This window comes from Camelus ferus, chromosome 13 (assembly GCF_009834535.1).
Source record: "Camelus ferus isolate YT-003-E chromosome 13, BCGSAC_Cfer_1.0, whole genome shotgun sequence".
NCBI lineage: Eukaryota > Metazoa > Chordata > Mammalia > Artiodactyla > Camelidae > Camelus > Camelus ferus.
Window position 1 is genome coordinate 37494762 of NC_045708.1, and position 17571 is coordinate 37512332.

The following is a 17571-nucleotide window of genomic DNA, read 5'->3' on the forward strand; positions in this document are numbered from 1 at the left end:
TAAAGGCTTGGGTCTGACAGTGTATGGCAGGAGACTGAGTTCCTAAGGCATTTATTAGCAATAGTACCTTCCTCACCAAAACTTCCAGGTCTGCAGTTGGCAAGGTCTTTGTTTCTTTCTTTCTTTCTTTCTTTTTTTTTGTTTAACTTTTTTTTTATTGAGTTATAGTCGTTTTACAATGCTGTGTCAAATTCCAGTGTAGAGCACAATTTTTCAGTTATACATGAACATATATATACTCATTGTCACATTTTTTTTTGCTATGAGCTACCATAAGATCTTGTATGTATTTCCCTGTGCTATACAGTATAATCTTGTTTATCTATTCTACATTTTGAAATTTCAGTCTGTCCCTTCCCACTCCCCGCCCCCTTGGCAACCGCAAGTTTGTATTCTATGTCTATGAGTCTGTTTCTGTTTTGTACTTAGGTTTTGTTTTGTTTTTGTTTTTGTTTTTTTAGATTCCACATATGAGTCATCTCATATGGTATTTTTCTTTCTCTTTCTGGCAGGCAAGGTATTTCTTGTCCTCTAACTTTCTCACTTGTGAGCGTGAGAAAAGAGTGCCCTTCTCTGCCTTCACCTGGCAAAATCTTATTCTTCAGGCATCTCCTCTTTAGGAAGTTTTCAGCCCACTGCAAAGACTATTGATAATAATAACTAATAATTTATCAACAATAATAAAATTTTGGAATATTTGTTACATTAGCCCACACTACCCCAAATAACATACCCTTGCCTCAGTCTGATTTGGATTCACCTCTTCTTTGGCTTCATAGTACCCAGTGCATATATCAATTAGTACATACCACGATATTTAATATTTTAAGTTTACTCATCCATTTCCTATGAAATATTGGTCACCTTAGGCCAAGGACTTTGTCTTATTTGTCATTGTAACCTGATGACTAAGACAGTGCCTGGTATATAGTAGATGCTCAGTAGTGTTTAATGCATGAATGTACACATGTTCATTGTGATTGGTATACGGCATATAGAAGTAACAGAGAAGGTGACATAGGAGCAGTCAGATAAGTGCTGTAGAAGTGGAACCCCTAAGACTAAGATTCAAGAGAGTGTCCATTGGGATTTGCAGTACTAACTACTATATATAAAATAGATAAAAACAAGATCCTACTGTATAGTACAGGGAACCATATTCAGTACTTTGTAAAAGTCTATAATGAAAAGGAATATATATATATATATAAATAATATGTATACACAACTGAATCACTCTGCTCTGCACTGGAAATTACATGAGTCTTCTCTGGATCCTAAGAGAAGATCTACATATACTGACATTTGGCAGTCTCCCAATGAAATAGCTGTGTTCCCACACAATCACCATGTAGTGGAAGCCTCCCAGTTGAGAAGCCACACATGCAGAGCTTACGATTGACTTTTAGTACTTCATTTGTTCAATGTTAGGCATTTGGGGAAAGCTTCCATGTGAAAGACAGAGACCAAAACACAGAAGAGGAACTTGGAGGAAGTAATTTTGGAAGCAGAAGGAGGGCTGGGGGAAAAAAAATGCCAAACCATACTGTAGGTAATTACATCGGAGAGGTGAGAAATTATATTCATGAAATATGATCAAGATGTCATAAAAATGATCAGAAAAAGAAAGTGCTCTGGAAATTAAAAATATGATAGGCAGTTTTGGTGCATTCAAAAAATTTTTTTAAACTACCTCAAATTTATAGAAAATTTGCAAGTATAGTATAAAACTTTTTTCTCTGAACCATTGGAGAGTAAGTTGCTAGCTGCATGCTCCACCACCAAACAAGAACATATCTCCTACATAACCACAGTACAACCATCAAATCAGGGAATTAACATTGATGTATTACCACTATCTAATTCTCAGACCTTATTCAGAGTTTGCCAGTTGTACTAATAATGTCCTTTATAGCAAGAGGATTGAATTTAGAATCACATGTTGTGTTTAGTTTTCATGTATCTGTAGTCTGCTTCTGTCTGGAACAGTTCTGCACTCTGACTTTGTTTTAAAAACATTAATTAATTAATCTATCTATTTATCTATCTATTTATTTTAAACAGTGCTGCTATGAACATTGGTGTGCATGTATCTTTTTGAATTAGAGTTTTCTCTGGATATTTGCCCAGGAGTGGGATTGCTAGATCATATGACAACTCTATTTTTAGTTTTTAAAGGAAACTCCATACTGTTTTTCATAGAGCTGCACCAATTTACTTTCCCAGCAACAGTGTAGAAGTCTCTCCTTTTCTCCATACCCTCTCTAGCATTTATTATTTGTAGACTTTTTGATAATGTTTTGCCCAGTTTTTAATTTTTTTTATATTGAGTTGTATGAGCTATTTATATATTATGGATATTAACCCCATATTGGACATATCATTTGCAAATGTGGAAATTTTAACAGTATTAATTCCTCAGCCCATGAACACAGGTTATCTTTCCAGTTCTTTGTATCATCTTCAATTTCCTTCATCAGTATTTTATACTTTTCAAAGTATAGGTCTTTTATGCCTTGGTTAGGTTTATTCCTGGGTATTTTATTCTTTGTATGTGAGTTTAAACAAGATTGTTTTCCTGCTTTTTCTTTCTGATAGTAGTATGTAGAAAAGCAGCAGATTTCTGTGTATTAATCTTATATCCTGCAACTTTACTAAATTCATTTGTTAGTTCTAATAGTTTTTTTGATGAAGATTTTAGGGTTTTCTATATATACTATCATGTCATCTGCAAATAGTGACAGTTTTACTTCTTCCCTTCCAATTTGGATGCCTTTTATTTTTCTTGTCTGATTGCTATGGCTAGGATTTCTTACTATTTTAAATAGAAGTGGGAGAGTGGGCACCTTTGTCCTGTTCCTGATTTTAGAGGAAAGAATTTCAGTTTTTTATCATTGATACGATGTTAGCTGTGGGTTTGTCATAAATGGCCTTTATTATGTTGAGATATATTTCCTCTATACCAGCTTTGATGGGAGTTTTTATCATGAATGGGTGTTCAACTTTGTCAGGTGTTTTTTCTGCATCTCTTGAGATGATCTTGTGATTTTTTTTCCCTTCCTTTTGTTAATGTGGTGTATTACATTGATTGATTTGTGAATGTTGAACCATCCTTACATCCCTGCAATAAATCCCACTTGATGATGGTGTATGATCCTTTTTATATATTGTTCAATTTGGTTTGCTAATATTTTATTGAGGATTTTCGCATCTGTGTTTATCAGAGATACTGGCCTGTAATTTTCTTTTTCTGTAGTGTCTTTGGTTTTGGTATCAGGGATAAATTGGGAGTATGGGATAAACAGATGCACACTGCCATATATAAAAGATAAACAGCAAGTTCCTACTGTATGGCACAGGGAGCTATATTCAATATCTTGTAATAATGTGTAATGGAAAAGAGTTGAAAATAAAGAATTTAGATACACACACATATGTGTAACTGAATCACTTTGCTGTACACCTGAAACTAACACAATGCTGTGAATCAGCTGTACTTAAATAAATTTTTTTTAAAAATAAAAAAGGTAATTATTGATAAGTATATACTTCTTGCCATTATATTGCTCATTTTCTGGTTATTATAGTTCTTCTCAGTTCATTTTTTCTTTTTTTAGTTTCTTCCCTTGTGGTTTGATGATTATTTCTTTAATGATATGCTTGTGTTCCTTCTGTTTAGTTTTTGTGTATCTATTGTACGTTTTTGACTTGTTACCATGGAGTTCATATATGTTGACCTTAACTATATCTACTTGCTTTAAACTGGTAAGTTCAAACACCTGCTAAAAGATATACATTTTTTTTCTCCCCTCCCTGACATTTTTTGGTTTTGAGTCATGTTGTTCTTCTTCATGTTTATCCCTTAACTGCTATTGTAGTTATACTTCGCTTTTACAAATTTTGTCTTTTAATCTTCATGCATGCTTATGTAAATGGCTCATCCTCAGTTCCTACTACGTATTTGCCTTTCCTAGTGGGATTTTCCTTTTCCTGGAGATTGTTTCTTTTCCACTTATAGAAGACCCTTTCACATTTCTTTTAGGGTAGGTTTAATATTGATGAATTCTTTTAGTTGTTGCTTTTCTGAGAAATTCTTTATCTCGTCTATTCTGAGAATAATATTTCTGGGTAAAGTGTCTTTGGCTGCAGTGTTAGGGCACTCTACCCAGAAAGCACCTTTCAGTGCTTTGAATGTATCATACTTCTGGCCTGCAAAGTTTCTGCAGAAAAATCGCTGATAGCCCTAAAAGGGCTTTGTATGTGACTTTTTTTCTCTTGCTGCCATTAGAGTTCTCTCTCTAACTTTTGCTATTTTAATTATGGTATGTCTTTTTGTTTGTTTGTTTGGGTTCATCTTATTGAGACCCTCTGTGCTTCCTGCATGTGGATATCTGTTTCCTTCTTCAGGTTTGGGAGTTTTTCATCCATTATTTCATCAGATACATTTTTGATCACCTTCTCTTTCTCTTCTCCTTCTGGGACTCTTATAAATATGTGAATGTTGTTATGCTGAATGTTATCCCAGAAATCTCTTCAACTGTTCTCATTTTTCTTTTTTTCATTTGATTTCCTTTTTGCTTTTCTCACTGAGCAATTTCCATTCTATCTTCCAGGTCACTTATACTTTCTTCTCTATCACTTGGTCTGTTGATCATTCCTTCTAGTGTGTAGTTTATTTCAGTTATTTAACTCTTTATTTCTGATTGGGTCTTTTTTATATTTCTAGTTTCTTATTAAAATTCTCACTGTGTTCATCTGTTCTTTTCCCTAATTCAGTAAACATTTTTATTATCAATGGTTTGAATTCTTTATCTGGTAAATTGTTTATTTCTGTTTCATTACTTATTTTTTCATTGGTTTTATCTTGACCTTTCAGTTGAGGCCAGTTCCTTTGCCTTTTCATTTTGCTTTATTTATTTATTTATTTATTTATTTATTTATTATTTATTTATTTATTATTTATTTATTTATTTATTTATTTATTTATTATTTATTTATTTATTTTGCTTCTATGAATAGAGGTGAAGCAGTTATGTGTTGCAGTCTTAAAAGGGTGTCTTTATGTGGGAGTGTCCCTCTACAGTCTGCGTGTGCCCAGTGCTTTTGGTGGAAGAGCAGAAGTTGACGTGGACACAAGTCCAGCTATCTCCTTGGTAGGGTGTGGGGCAGGAGATGGAGGGGCTAGAACTGGGGCCAGGTGTGAAGTGGGACTTCCCCTCTGCTCGATGACTGTCACTGCCCTCTTGGGGTGGGGATCTGATCCAAAGTTGCTGAAGCAGAAGCCCTATGGGTTGTGCCTATGCTGGCTCTGTTCCCTGTAAGTGTGTGCTTTTCCCTCTCCCAGCAGTGGCACCCTTGCTCCCATACTGGGATAGTGCTGAAGCAAGTGGGAACTGTGTCAGCCACAGATGGAGGTCCAAGCTGTCTCCGATGGGCTCCCTGTGCAGGTGCCATTAATTGTTTTCCTTGCTCTGCTCAGAAGCAACCTTGGGTTCCAAGTTCCTTTTGTCCTTTACAGCCAGTCACTTCCTTCAGCCTCTACTTTCCCTGCCCTGCTGTGGAGCCACACCACAGGGCAGTTGGGGCCTGCATGGACTCTTGGTTATATCCGGGCATGAGCTGTGGTCGAGAGGTCGCTGTCAGAGTTCTGGGCTGCTTCTCATGTGCTCCCAGAGTACACACCAACAATAGCTGCCACTGCCCCACTCAGGCTTGATCCTGGGACCAGGTCAACTCTGAGTCCCAGGGCGGACTTTTCTTCCTGGTTGTGGCAGCCCCAGATCTAGTGCCTTGTTGAGACGTGAAATAAGTGCTGGAGCATTCTCTTGGCCCAGGCTGGGTGTGCACCAAGGTGGTTTCGGGAAACCATCCAGTGTCCCATGCAGTTTCAGTCTGCCCTCTCCCCCTGTTTCTGTGGTAAGCATGTTTCTCATGAAAGGAGTTCAGGCTTCCCACAGCCCTCCTATTAGTCCCACAGGCCCTCCCACCAGCTAAGGAGACTTGTCTTCATGGTATCGAATGCCAGGGCTGGTGCATCTCAAACTGCTCACTCCCCAGGGAGGATCTCTGAGCCCATGTAATTCTCCTCCTCTTCTGAGTCTGTCCCCTCCCTCACACAGGTCCTGGCCTGATCACTTCTCTTCCCTTCTGTGATTCCATGTGGATCTTTCTTAACAGCCTTGGTTGTACAAGAGTCTGTCTGCCAGTCTCATTAGTTTTCAGTGAGAATTGTTCCACATATAGATGTATTTTTGATGTGTTTGTTGGGGGAGGTGAACTGCACTGTCCTCCTACTTCACCATCTTAATCTCTCTTCAGTAAACTTTATTTTTTTACAGCAGTTTTAGGTTCACAGAAAAATTGAGCAGAAAGTACAGGGAGTTCCCATTTCTTCCTGTCCCATGCCATCCTCCCACTGCCTCCCCCAGTATGGACATCGCTGTGTCCCATTGCAATCTGTCAGGGAGCATGGATTCTTGCCTGTCTCTTTACTGTTGATGTTCACTTTGATCACTTGCGTAAGGTGGCATCTGCCAGGCTTTGTCTCTGAATTGACTTTTTTTTTTGTAATTAGCAAAGTACTTTTGTGGAGAGGAACTTCAAAACTAAGTAAATATCCCATTCCTTGTCACACTTGGAACTCATTTACTTATGTTTTAAAGATTCATGGCTTTCTTTTTTGTCAGTGGGTTATAATATTGCTACCATTATTTATTTTGATGCTCTGTTTGTCTCTGATTTGGTCTGTGGAAGCTCTTTCAAGCTGGTTTCTATGTTCTTTTGACATGTCTCCATCATTCTTGGGTATTTCCTTAGTTTCTCGCACACAAGATATTCAAGGCTCTTTTTAAAAATGGAAATATAATTCACATACCAAAAAATTTACCCTTTTAAAGTGTATGTGTGTATATATATGTATGTGTGTGTGTGTGTATATATATATATATGTATATACACACACCAGTGGTTTTTATATATTTACAGAGTTGTGCAGTCATCACTATCTAATTTCACATTTTTATCACCCCAAACAGAAATCTTGTATCTATCAACAGTCACTCCCCATTTCCCTCCAATTCCTCCCAACTGTTAGTAACTCATTAATTTACTTTCTGTTTCTATGCCTATTCTGGGCATTTCATATAAATAGAATCATGTGATCTGTAGTTTTTTGTGTCTGCTGCTTTCAGTTATCATAGTATTTCCAAGATTCATCCATATTGTAGCATATAGCAGTATTTCATTTTAATTACCATATTTTATCAATATAGCATACTACATTTTGTTTATCCATTTATCAGTTGATAGATATTTGGGTTGTTTGTGCCTCTTGGCTATTACGAATAATGCTTCCATGAGCATTCAAGGATAAGTTTTTGTTTGAATATATGCTTTCATTTCTCTTGGGTATAAACCTAGGAGTGGAATAGCTATGCCATGTAGTAACTCTGTTTTAACTTTTTGAGGAACTGCCAAACTATTTTCTAAAGTTGCTACACCATTTTACTTTCCCCCCAGCAATGTGTGAGGCTTCTTATTTCTCTGCATCCTCTTCAAAGCTCTTATATTTTTTCTATTCCAGCTCTGGAATCAGCCATTTCTCCATGGAGCCCTGGTTCTTTTCAGTGAAGAATATTTAAAAATCAAATCTGGTGCTAGGTATACTCATTGCTACATGGAATTGAGGTAGCGATTTGCTGCTCCAAGATTCTTTGTGGGTGGTACTAGAGAATATATGTGTATAAACACACACACACACACACACACACACACTTACATCTATGTTTATCACTATAAGTATGTTTATTGAACACATAAGTATGTTTATTGCTATAAGTATGTTTATTGAAGTCCGTGAGCTCAAACTGGTACCTCAAATTCCCAACCAATACTGCAAGGCTCTTTCTAGTTTTCTCTTTTTCCACATTTTAACCCTCTTCTCTAACAGTGAGAAACCTTGCTCCCATTGCCCTTCATGTAGTTACTTATTTGATCCATCTTGCTACATGTGACCTATCTCCTGTCACTGTCTTCTTCCCTTGTTCCTTACCAGCGCAGGCTCTGGCCTGCCACTCTTAAATCTCTTCCTCATCCCTCCTGCACATGGACCCTTCTCACCCACTTGTGCTCTGACTCTCCCTGCCAGACCATCACCTTCATGAGGATGCCTTCCTCACTTCCCTTGGGCACGAACACCCCATGCTGGAGTGTCCTATATGGACAATTTTCTTCCCTCTGGGGCTCTGACACATTATGCTCGGCCACCCCCACACAAGGTTGTCTGCTTCACGGCACTTGGACTCTGATGCCGACTCCTCTGTTACACCAATGCCCTCTTATCCTGCTCCCTGTTTATTCAATTTTTAATAACTTTTACCTTTTATTTTTATTGTTTCAACTTTTTGAGGTAATTATAGATTCACAGGTAGTTGCAAAAATAGTGTAGAGAGTTTCTGTGTACCCTTTATTTACAGTTTTTCTCATTGGTTACATCTTACATAACTAGAGAATATACAAAAACCAGAAAATTACTTTTATTTGCCCATGTATTGATAGATATTTGGGTTGTTTCCACCTTTTGGCTGTTGTAAATAAAGCTGCTGTGAGCATGTGTGTATAGTTGTTTCCTGTTTATCACATATAGATCTGTGTAACCACCATTGCAGTTTAAGGTACCATACAAGTCTGTCACCACAGAGGTCTCCCTTGTGCCACTCTTTCATAGTCACAGGCATTCTACTCTCCCTACTGTGCCATGTTTAATGACTTTTTAAAATTAAAAACATTATTACAAGTCACAGGAAGAGCTGAGTAAACCAAGTTATGTTCATGAATGGGAAGACAGTATCATTAACAGTCCTGAGGGGCAGGCTAGGAACTCTCAGTTCTGAAGGTTGACTTTATTGGCACTGTATTCTGTCCTGAACCATTGCTGAGTCTTGGGGCCACCTGGCCTTATACAGAGAGCCCAGTCTGGCCCCCTGTCATCCAGAAACTTCTAGACGTTTACAGCCAGTGTATTCTCATCCTCCTTGCTAACTTTCAGATCCCAGGCCTGAAGGTTGCTGTCTAGTTTTGTTAACCCCTGTGGACTGCCAGCCGTCAGTTCTCACTAATTACTGTGGCTTGATTTCTTCATGGTTAATGGCATTTGTATATTTCCCTTCCTTGTTTATGAATTTGTATAAACTCTTTAAAAATAATTTATTTTTTCTATAATTTCTGTATTCAAAGTGAGGTTCCCAGCACCAGCTCGGTATACTTTTTTTTTCTTTTCTTTTGAAAATTTTCAAACCTCTAGAAAAGTTGAAAGAATAGTACAGTGAAGACCCTTATAGCCTTCACCAGATTCATCAATTTTTGCTGTTTTGCCTCTCTTTTGAACACTTCTCTCCTTCCAGCACTCATTCACTTACATTCACATACTTTTTTCTTTTTAATCATTTAAAAGTCAGTTGCAGATAACAGAAGACTTCTTCCCTAAATAGTTCAGCAGGCATCTCCTAAGAGTAAGGACATTCTTCTACAAAATCAAAATACCACTATCATAGCCAAGAAAATGATTATTCATTGTATCACCTAATGTATAGTCCAAATTCCCCTGATTGTCCCCTGAATGTCTTTTGTTGTTGTTGTGTATGTATAGATGTGTATTTTCTTGGTCTAGGATCCAGCTATAGTATTCATACATAGTATTTGGTTATTTAATCTCTTTAGTCTCCTTTAATTTAGAATCATCTTGTTTTTTATAATGCTGAATTTTTGGAAGAGTGCAGGATAGTTGTCTTATTGAATGCCTCACATCCTTGGTTTGTCTAATTGTTTCTTCCTGATTCAATTCAGATTAAACAATTTGGGGATAAATATCTTGTAAGTGATGTTTTAAACTTCTCATTGCATCACATCAGGAGGTGCCTAATGGTCGTTTGTTAAACTTTTGACTATACGAAGCTTGATCATTTGATTTAGGTAGTGACCACCATATCTTTTCACTGTACACATACATTTTCTCCTTTGGAATTAATAAATCATCTGTGGAATGGTATTTTGAGGCACTGTGAGAGTTTTTTTCCCCACTAACCATTTACCTGAAGGTTTTAGCATCCATTTTGGATGCTTACCTGAATCAATAATTGTAATTGGAGTTTAATACAACTTCTTGACCAGCTGTTAATACTGTTCTTTTATTCATTCCACAGGTGTTTATTGAATGGGCACCACATCAGGTTCTGTGGCTATCAGAGGGTGAACACAGTCTAGTGGGTGTCTTTGCAGCATCTACAGCCTGGTAGAAGAGATTGACAGTAATCAGACAATCACACCAGCAAATATATATTTATAGACTGTGATAATAATTATAAAGGGAAAAGTGGGGGTGCTGTGAGAGATTATAAGGGAAGATCACCTTTTCTAGGGTTTCAGGGAAGACTTCATGTGAAAATAATATTTGAGCTAAGAGCTGAAGGATGTAGAGTTATTTTGGCAAGGACGTGGGGTGTATTGGAGACAGGTAAAAGGTCTAGAAGAGGAAAAGAGCATGGTGCATTGAAGAAATGTATATTCAAGTAGTGTTCCAGCACCAAGCATAGGGTCTGCACGTAGTAGATGCTCAGTAAATATTAGTGGAAGGGAGGATGGGACTTAAAACTAGCCCTTGTAATCACTGTTGCTAGATTATTTATTTTACAATAAAAGGATCAAGGCCAAGGTTTAAAAACTTAAATAATTGCTTATGAAGTACTTACCATGTGCCAGGCAGTGTTTTAAATGTGTTACCCACGTTAATTTATTTACTCTTGAGGTACATACTCTTATTACTCAATTTTATATATGAAAATTAAGTCACAGGTAAATTGAATAACTTCCTCAAGCCATATAGTTAGGGAACTAGGATTAGACCTTGGATGGTCTAGTCCTAGAGTTTGTGTTCTTTTTCATTATGGTTAATAATGGATAATTGCTACCATTGGTTAAAGTATATATAATACCTTTCTCAGACTCTTATTCCAGGGCTTTCATAATATGATACCTGTCTACCTCTCCAGCTGTGTCCCCCTGTTAACCCATGTAAATAAATCCTTTTTCCAATTTCACAAATCCCTCAATAATTGCCCATTCCTAGATCACTCCTTGTGTGTCTCTACCTGTTTGAAATTTTACTTCTTCATCTTCCTATCTAGAATGTCTGTTAAAATTTTATCCATCCGTCCAGACCCAGCTTAAATCCATAAATAATGCCTTCCTTGACCACTCAGACTATGATCTGGTCCATTTGTTGAACTTTTGTAGTACTTACTCTGTAACACTTACCTCTTAATTTTGTCTGACAGATTAATCATTTAATACCTTGTGCCTCTTGTGCTGTGTTATTAAAATTATTTTTGTTATTTAAATTTTCTTATTTAGTATTGTTTACCGTTAAGTAAACGATAAGATTCTTGATATAAGGGATGATATCTGAGACTTGAATTGACCCCAATGCTCTGCATATAGTAGGTACACTATAAGTTGATCTGATTGTTTGATTACTAATATTTTACATATAATGATCATGAAGTGCTAAATATTGTAGGTGTATATTAAATGTGCTAGATTGTGTGTTGTGAGAAATTTCTTTCATGTTCTTAGCATTGGATGGCTTAAATATGCAGTATTTATAAAAATAAATGGCATATATATGAAAATGATTTTGAATTGTAAAGCATTGAACACAAAAAACAGATTTAAGAAAAACCATGCATAGATTATGTATCCTATTTGTCTACTCAAACTTAAATTACCCAATGGGAGCCAATCAATAAATAAAAGTTGATCATGGTGTTCATTCTGTAATATATAGAAATAGCAAATCACTATGTTGTACACTGGCAACTAACATAGTGGTGTAGGTCAGTTATAATTAAAAAACAAGCAAGAAGCAAACTCACAGAAAAAGAGATCAAGTGCAAGAGGTAGGGGGAGGGGGAATTGGATGAAGGTGGTCAAAAGATATAAACTTCAGTTTTAAGATAATCAGTACTAGGGTTGTAATGTACATGATTAATATAATTAGCACTGCTGTTAATTATGTTTAAAAGTTGTTAAAGGAATAAATACTAAGAGTTTGCATCACAAGGAAAATAATTGTTTTATTTTGTATCTATATGAGATGATGTATGTTCATTAAACTCATTGTAGTAATCATTTCATGATATTTCAGATCATTATATTGTACACCTTAAACTTATACAGTTAGTTATAATTATGTTAGAAAGTCAATTATATATAAGGTCAGTTAAATTTATAATGTCAATTATATCTCAGTAAAACTGGAAGAAAAAAAAACCCTTACGAATGTACACCTAAAAAAATATAACAGCATGTTTTAAATGGAAAAAAGTAAAATTATCTTTGTCCCACCAAAAAAAATTGACTACATGAATAATTATGGGAATATACTTGAATAAGTCATTTAAATCTCCCAAACTTGTTTTTATTGGTAAAATGAGAGAAATAATCTTTACGCTTCTATATACCCCAGAAGGAGAAACACTATACTTCAATAATAGAAAGAAGAAGAAACACTATAAGTCATAGAAAATCTACCACTTTTTATATTTGACTTAAAGTTTGTAGTAGCAAGATATTACATTGTTGATTTTCCCTCTTCTTTGTGGTTTCCTCACTTAGAGTTTTTGGGGGCATTGTAATCTTATCTCTCCTCTTATCTGCCTCCATACATGTCAGTGAGAAACCAAGCAAAATTTTCAGTCTTAAAAGAGAATTTTGAGAAATTAGGGTGATAGATAAGCATGGGGATCATCCTAATGAAGGGAAAACAATGGGATAACATTTATTTAACAACTGCTATGTGCTCTTGGCATTCTGTTAAGAAGTTGACACACGTAGTATATATACCCAGAAGATGCTTTTAGATTGATTAACACCAAGAAGAATTTAGAGATGGTACTTGAAGAGGTTTAAAAAGAATAACCAAGTCAGAGTCATCATTAGCATTTTGGAACTAATATCCCTCAATCCCATGCTTGCTTGAACTTTCTTATCAATTCCCATTTGAAAACAATTCTGTAAGCTTTCTTTTCTCATAGAAATGTAGTCTTCTTTCAACATCTGAAATTAATCTTTGAAGCATATCCTATTAAAATAACCACCAAGTCTGCCTTGTACAGTTACATTTTTATGATTGTTAACTTGCAGGTTTCTAGACTTTATTAGCATGAAGATTTTACAATATGTTCAGTGGGATAATAGGGTTTATAGCTTACCATGGTCTGAATAGATTTATGAGATTTTATCCTTGAATATGTAAAATTTATAAATTATGTATTTTTATTTGTAAATCTTTGTGTTTTTTCACTTTTTCCAAGTTTTATTGAGATATAATTGACTTAGGACATTGTGTTAGTTTAAGTTGCACAACATAATAATTTTATATATGGGTGTATTGTGAAATTATTACTACAGTAAGTTTAGTTAACATCCATCACGTCATAGCTTTTTTTCTTGTGATGAGAACTTTTTAAGATCAGCTCTCTTAGCAACTTTCAAATATATAATGCAGTGTTGTTAACTATACTTACCATGCTATACATTATATCCCCAGAAATTATTTATCTTAAAACTGGAAGTTTGTAACTTGTGACCACCTTCACTCATTTCCCTCATCCCCTACATCCTGCCTCTGACAACCACTAATCTGTTCTGTTTCTGTGAGTTTAGTTTTTTCAGAATCCACATAAAAGTGAGATCATCTGGTGTTTGTCTTTCTCTGTCTGACTTATTTCACTTAGCATAATGCCCTGAGGATCTATCCTGTTGTCAAAAATGACAGGATTTCCTTCCTTTTCATGGCTGAATAATATTCTATTTTACATACACATAGACACACCACATTTTCTGTATCCATTCATCTCTTGATGGCTACTTAGTTTGTTTCCATGTCTTAGCTATTGTAAATAATGCTGCAGTGAACATGGTGTGCAGATATCTCTTCCAGATAGTGATTTTGTTTCCTTTGAATATATACCCAGAGGTAGAAATGTTGGGTTATATGGTAGTTATATTTTTAATTTTTTAAGGAATCTCCATACTGTTTTTCCATAATGGCTCCTCAGTTTACATTCCCACTAACAGTGCACAAGGGTTCTGTTCTCTACACAGTCTTTCTACACCAACACTTGTTATTTGCTTTTTTTTTTTCTTCTGGTAATAGCCATCTGAGAGGTATGAGATGATACCACATTATGGTTTTGATTTGCATTTCCCTGATAATTAGTGATGTTAAGTGCCTTTTCATGTGCCTGTTGGCCATCTGTATGTCTTTGGAAAAATGTCTATTCAGATCCTCTGCCCATTTAAAAAAATTTTTTTTTTGTTGTTGAGTTGTATGAATTCTTTGTATAGTTTGGATATTAACCCTTTGTTGGATATACTGTTGCAAATATCTTCTCCCATTCAATAAGCAGCCTTTTTTGTTTTACTGATAGTCTGCTGTGCTGTGCAAAAGCTTTTTAGTTTGATATAGTCCCATTTGTTTATTTTTGCTTTTGTTTCCCTTGTCTGAAGAGACACCAAAAAAAAATATTGCTAAGACCGATGTCAAAGAGCTTACTGTGTTTTCTTCTAGAAATTTTATGGTTTCATGTCTCACATTTAAGTCTTTTAATCCATTTGAGTTTATTTTTGTATGTGGTGTGAGAAAGTAGTCCAGTTTGATTTTTTTTTTCATGTAGCTGTCCAGTTTTCCCAACACCATTTATTGAAGAGGCTGTCTTTTCTGCATTCCCTTTGTCATAGATTAATTGCCCATACAAGTGTTTATTCATTTCTGGGCTCTCTATTCTTTATCATTGATCTATGTGTCTGTTTTTGTGCCGGTAGTATACTGTTTCTGTTTTTTTTTTTTTTAAATTGAAGTATAGTCAATTGCAATGTGTCAATCTCTGGCGTACAACACAATGTCCCAGTCATGCATATACATACATATGCTCATTTTCATATTTTTTTCCACTAAAGGTTATTACAAGATACTGAACATAGTTCCCTGTGCTATACAAATGAAACTTTTAAAAAAATATATTTTTATGTATAATGGCTAACAATTGTAAATTTCAAACTCCCAAATTTATCCCCTCCCACCCCCTTTCCCTGGTAACCATAAGATTGTTTACTAAGTCTGTGAGTCTGTTTCTGTCTTGTAGTACTATGCTGTTTTAATTACTGTAGCTTTGTAGCATAGTTTGGCATTGGAGAGTGTATTATGGGGTGATTTTTAATTACCAGTTCAATCACCTTATTAGTAATTGGCCTGTAGATTTTCTTGTTTTTTATGATTCAGTGTTCGTATGGGTGTATGTGTCTAGGAATTCACCTGTTTATTCTAGGTTGTACAATTTGTTAGCATATAATGGTTCATAGTAGTCTCTTATGATCCTTTGCATTTCTGTTGTATCAGTGATAATGTTTATAAATTATATTTTAATAATTGAAAGTATAATACAAATTTGATTTACTTTCTAGATTTAAACAAATCTCTTGAGTGGTGTTTTTTCACTGATGGAGAATTACTTCCAAGCAGAAGCTTACAACCTGGACAAGGTGTTAGATGAATTTGAAGAAAACGAAGGTGAGAATTTACTTTGGTCAATCTATTTGAATGTATTTATGATATGAAAATGTGAGGTTGTAAGAAGATGCAGTACTTACAGAAAGTCGTGTCTAATGACTTAATGATAATAATGTTATTTATTAATATCCAGAGGAAGAACTACCATTTTTAGCACTATGGGCCAGATACTATGCTAAATCATTCACATGGATTCTATCATTTAATCTTTAAAATAATCCAGTTAAAGTAAATCTTACCTACATTTTACAGAGGAGAATAGAGGCTCAGAGAGGTTAAGCATCTTCCCCAAAGTTACTTTATTAATAAGTACACGATTAGAATCCAGGCCGTATGGTCCTAGAGCCTGAACTCTCTCTACTCTGTACATCCAATTTATAGTTAAGAAAAGCTTTAGAATGTATGATTATATTTCCCAAACTAAGAAAAATAGCTTCTTGCATATTGATTGACCAAGCAAAGATACACTTTAGTCCTAATTTTAAAAAATTTACATTTTTACATATCTGCCAAATAGTTAATTAAATTATGTATTTTCAATGCCCAGTCAAAAAATGTCTGCTAAAGATTCACTTCACTTGAGGGAAGAAGCCTTTTCCTTAAATTCACCGTTCAGTATGACTTGAATGGATAAGCCATAATTAAATCTCTGTTCTTCATCTTACCCTCCTTCCCTGATGTTCTTGGTTTCTAACAGAAAATGGTATGTAACGAGTTTACAAAGTGATATATTTCCATCTGAAACCTTTGATTTTAGTAATGGTCTCCAAACCTTTATCATATGCAGGGATTCAGGTTATTCTTTGATAGCAGTTGGAAAGAGAGATTAATTTTGATTTTGTTGATTTGGGTCTGTGATAGAGCAAGCTTAAAGAGAATATGAGATCATGGGTAGGAAGGGAGAAGGATAACTGAAGTGGCCTGCTCTTCCTGTATTTTACCACTGATGACCCAATAACCCATAACCCTAGGCTCACTCCTCATCCACGTAAATGTGAAGCATGATCTTTTGGGATTTTATTGGATGTAGGTGGGCTTCACACATACCAAGGTGGACGGTGTATTGTCCTCACAGTTTCAATTGTTTTTGCAGGTATTTTCTCAATCCTATTTTCTTTGCTTTGGTCCTCTGTGTATCAGTTATTTGTCAAGTGATATCTGCACAAGTGCTATATCTAATCATGTGAATACAGTACTTCTAGACTACCATTGGCTCTAATAAAACTATTAATTTCTTTACATCAGTCTTTTTGTGACTTCTATAGATTCTATTAGGGCATTTGTATATAGCTGATTCGTAATACATTTTTGTTTAATCAGTAAAAATTGTCATTTTCGTTTGAAATACAGCATTTGCTTACCAAAAGTAACTCCTTTAGAAAGAATGATTTCAGAGGCTAGCTTGTTTGTAACTATGTTTTTCATTTGTTTTGAATGATTTAAAAAAAAAACTCAATACTATTTGTATTAAAACTACCTCACCTATCTAACCTGGTACCTTTCCAAATATATTTTAAAAGAAGTGTTTTCTCATTTTGTGTTTATTTCCTCCTTGAAATGAAAAGTGTACCACACACAGACTGTGATGACAGCAGATAGTTAACATTATACCCAGTTAGTTGGTGGTTGAATAATGAAATTTTTAATACCTGATCATTTCTGTTTGAATATTATTAATTATCCTTATAAGAGGCAGTATTTCTTTTTTATGTTCATGAGCCAGCTTGGAAATATGATTTCTTTTTTTAAAAGAAATACATGTTACGAAATCTCAAGTCTCTGCTAGCCCAAGTTTTGTAAACTCAGGATTTAACGTTTAACACTCAAAGCATACATACAGTCTGATGCTTTATGACCTTTACAAGCTGCCCTTCTGGCTTCTTTTCACTAATTCCTTACACTAATTCTTTTTTCAACCCAAACTGATTTATTTATTACTCAGATTG

The 17571-nt window shown here is 35.2% G+C and overlaps 1 protein-coding gene across 4 annotated transcripts in view; it reads left to right on the top strand.

The window, feature by feature from the left end:
- Nucleotides 1-17571, top strand: part of ZFYVE9 (zinc finger FYVE-type containing 9) — a 130677-nt gene that overhangs the window by 39720 nt on the left and 73386 nt on the right. For all 4 annotated transcript variants that reach the window (XR_004325019.1, XM_032494272.1, XM_006180255.2 and 1 more), the window contains exon 2: nt 15520-15625. Coding sequence is in view for 3 of the 4 variants with exons in the window: in XM_032494272.1 (XP_032350163.1) it covers nt 15556-15625 (70 nt within the window). In the remaining variant the exon portion in view is untranslated. The remainder of the gene's footprint in view (nt 1-15519; nt 15626-17571) is intronic.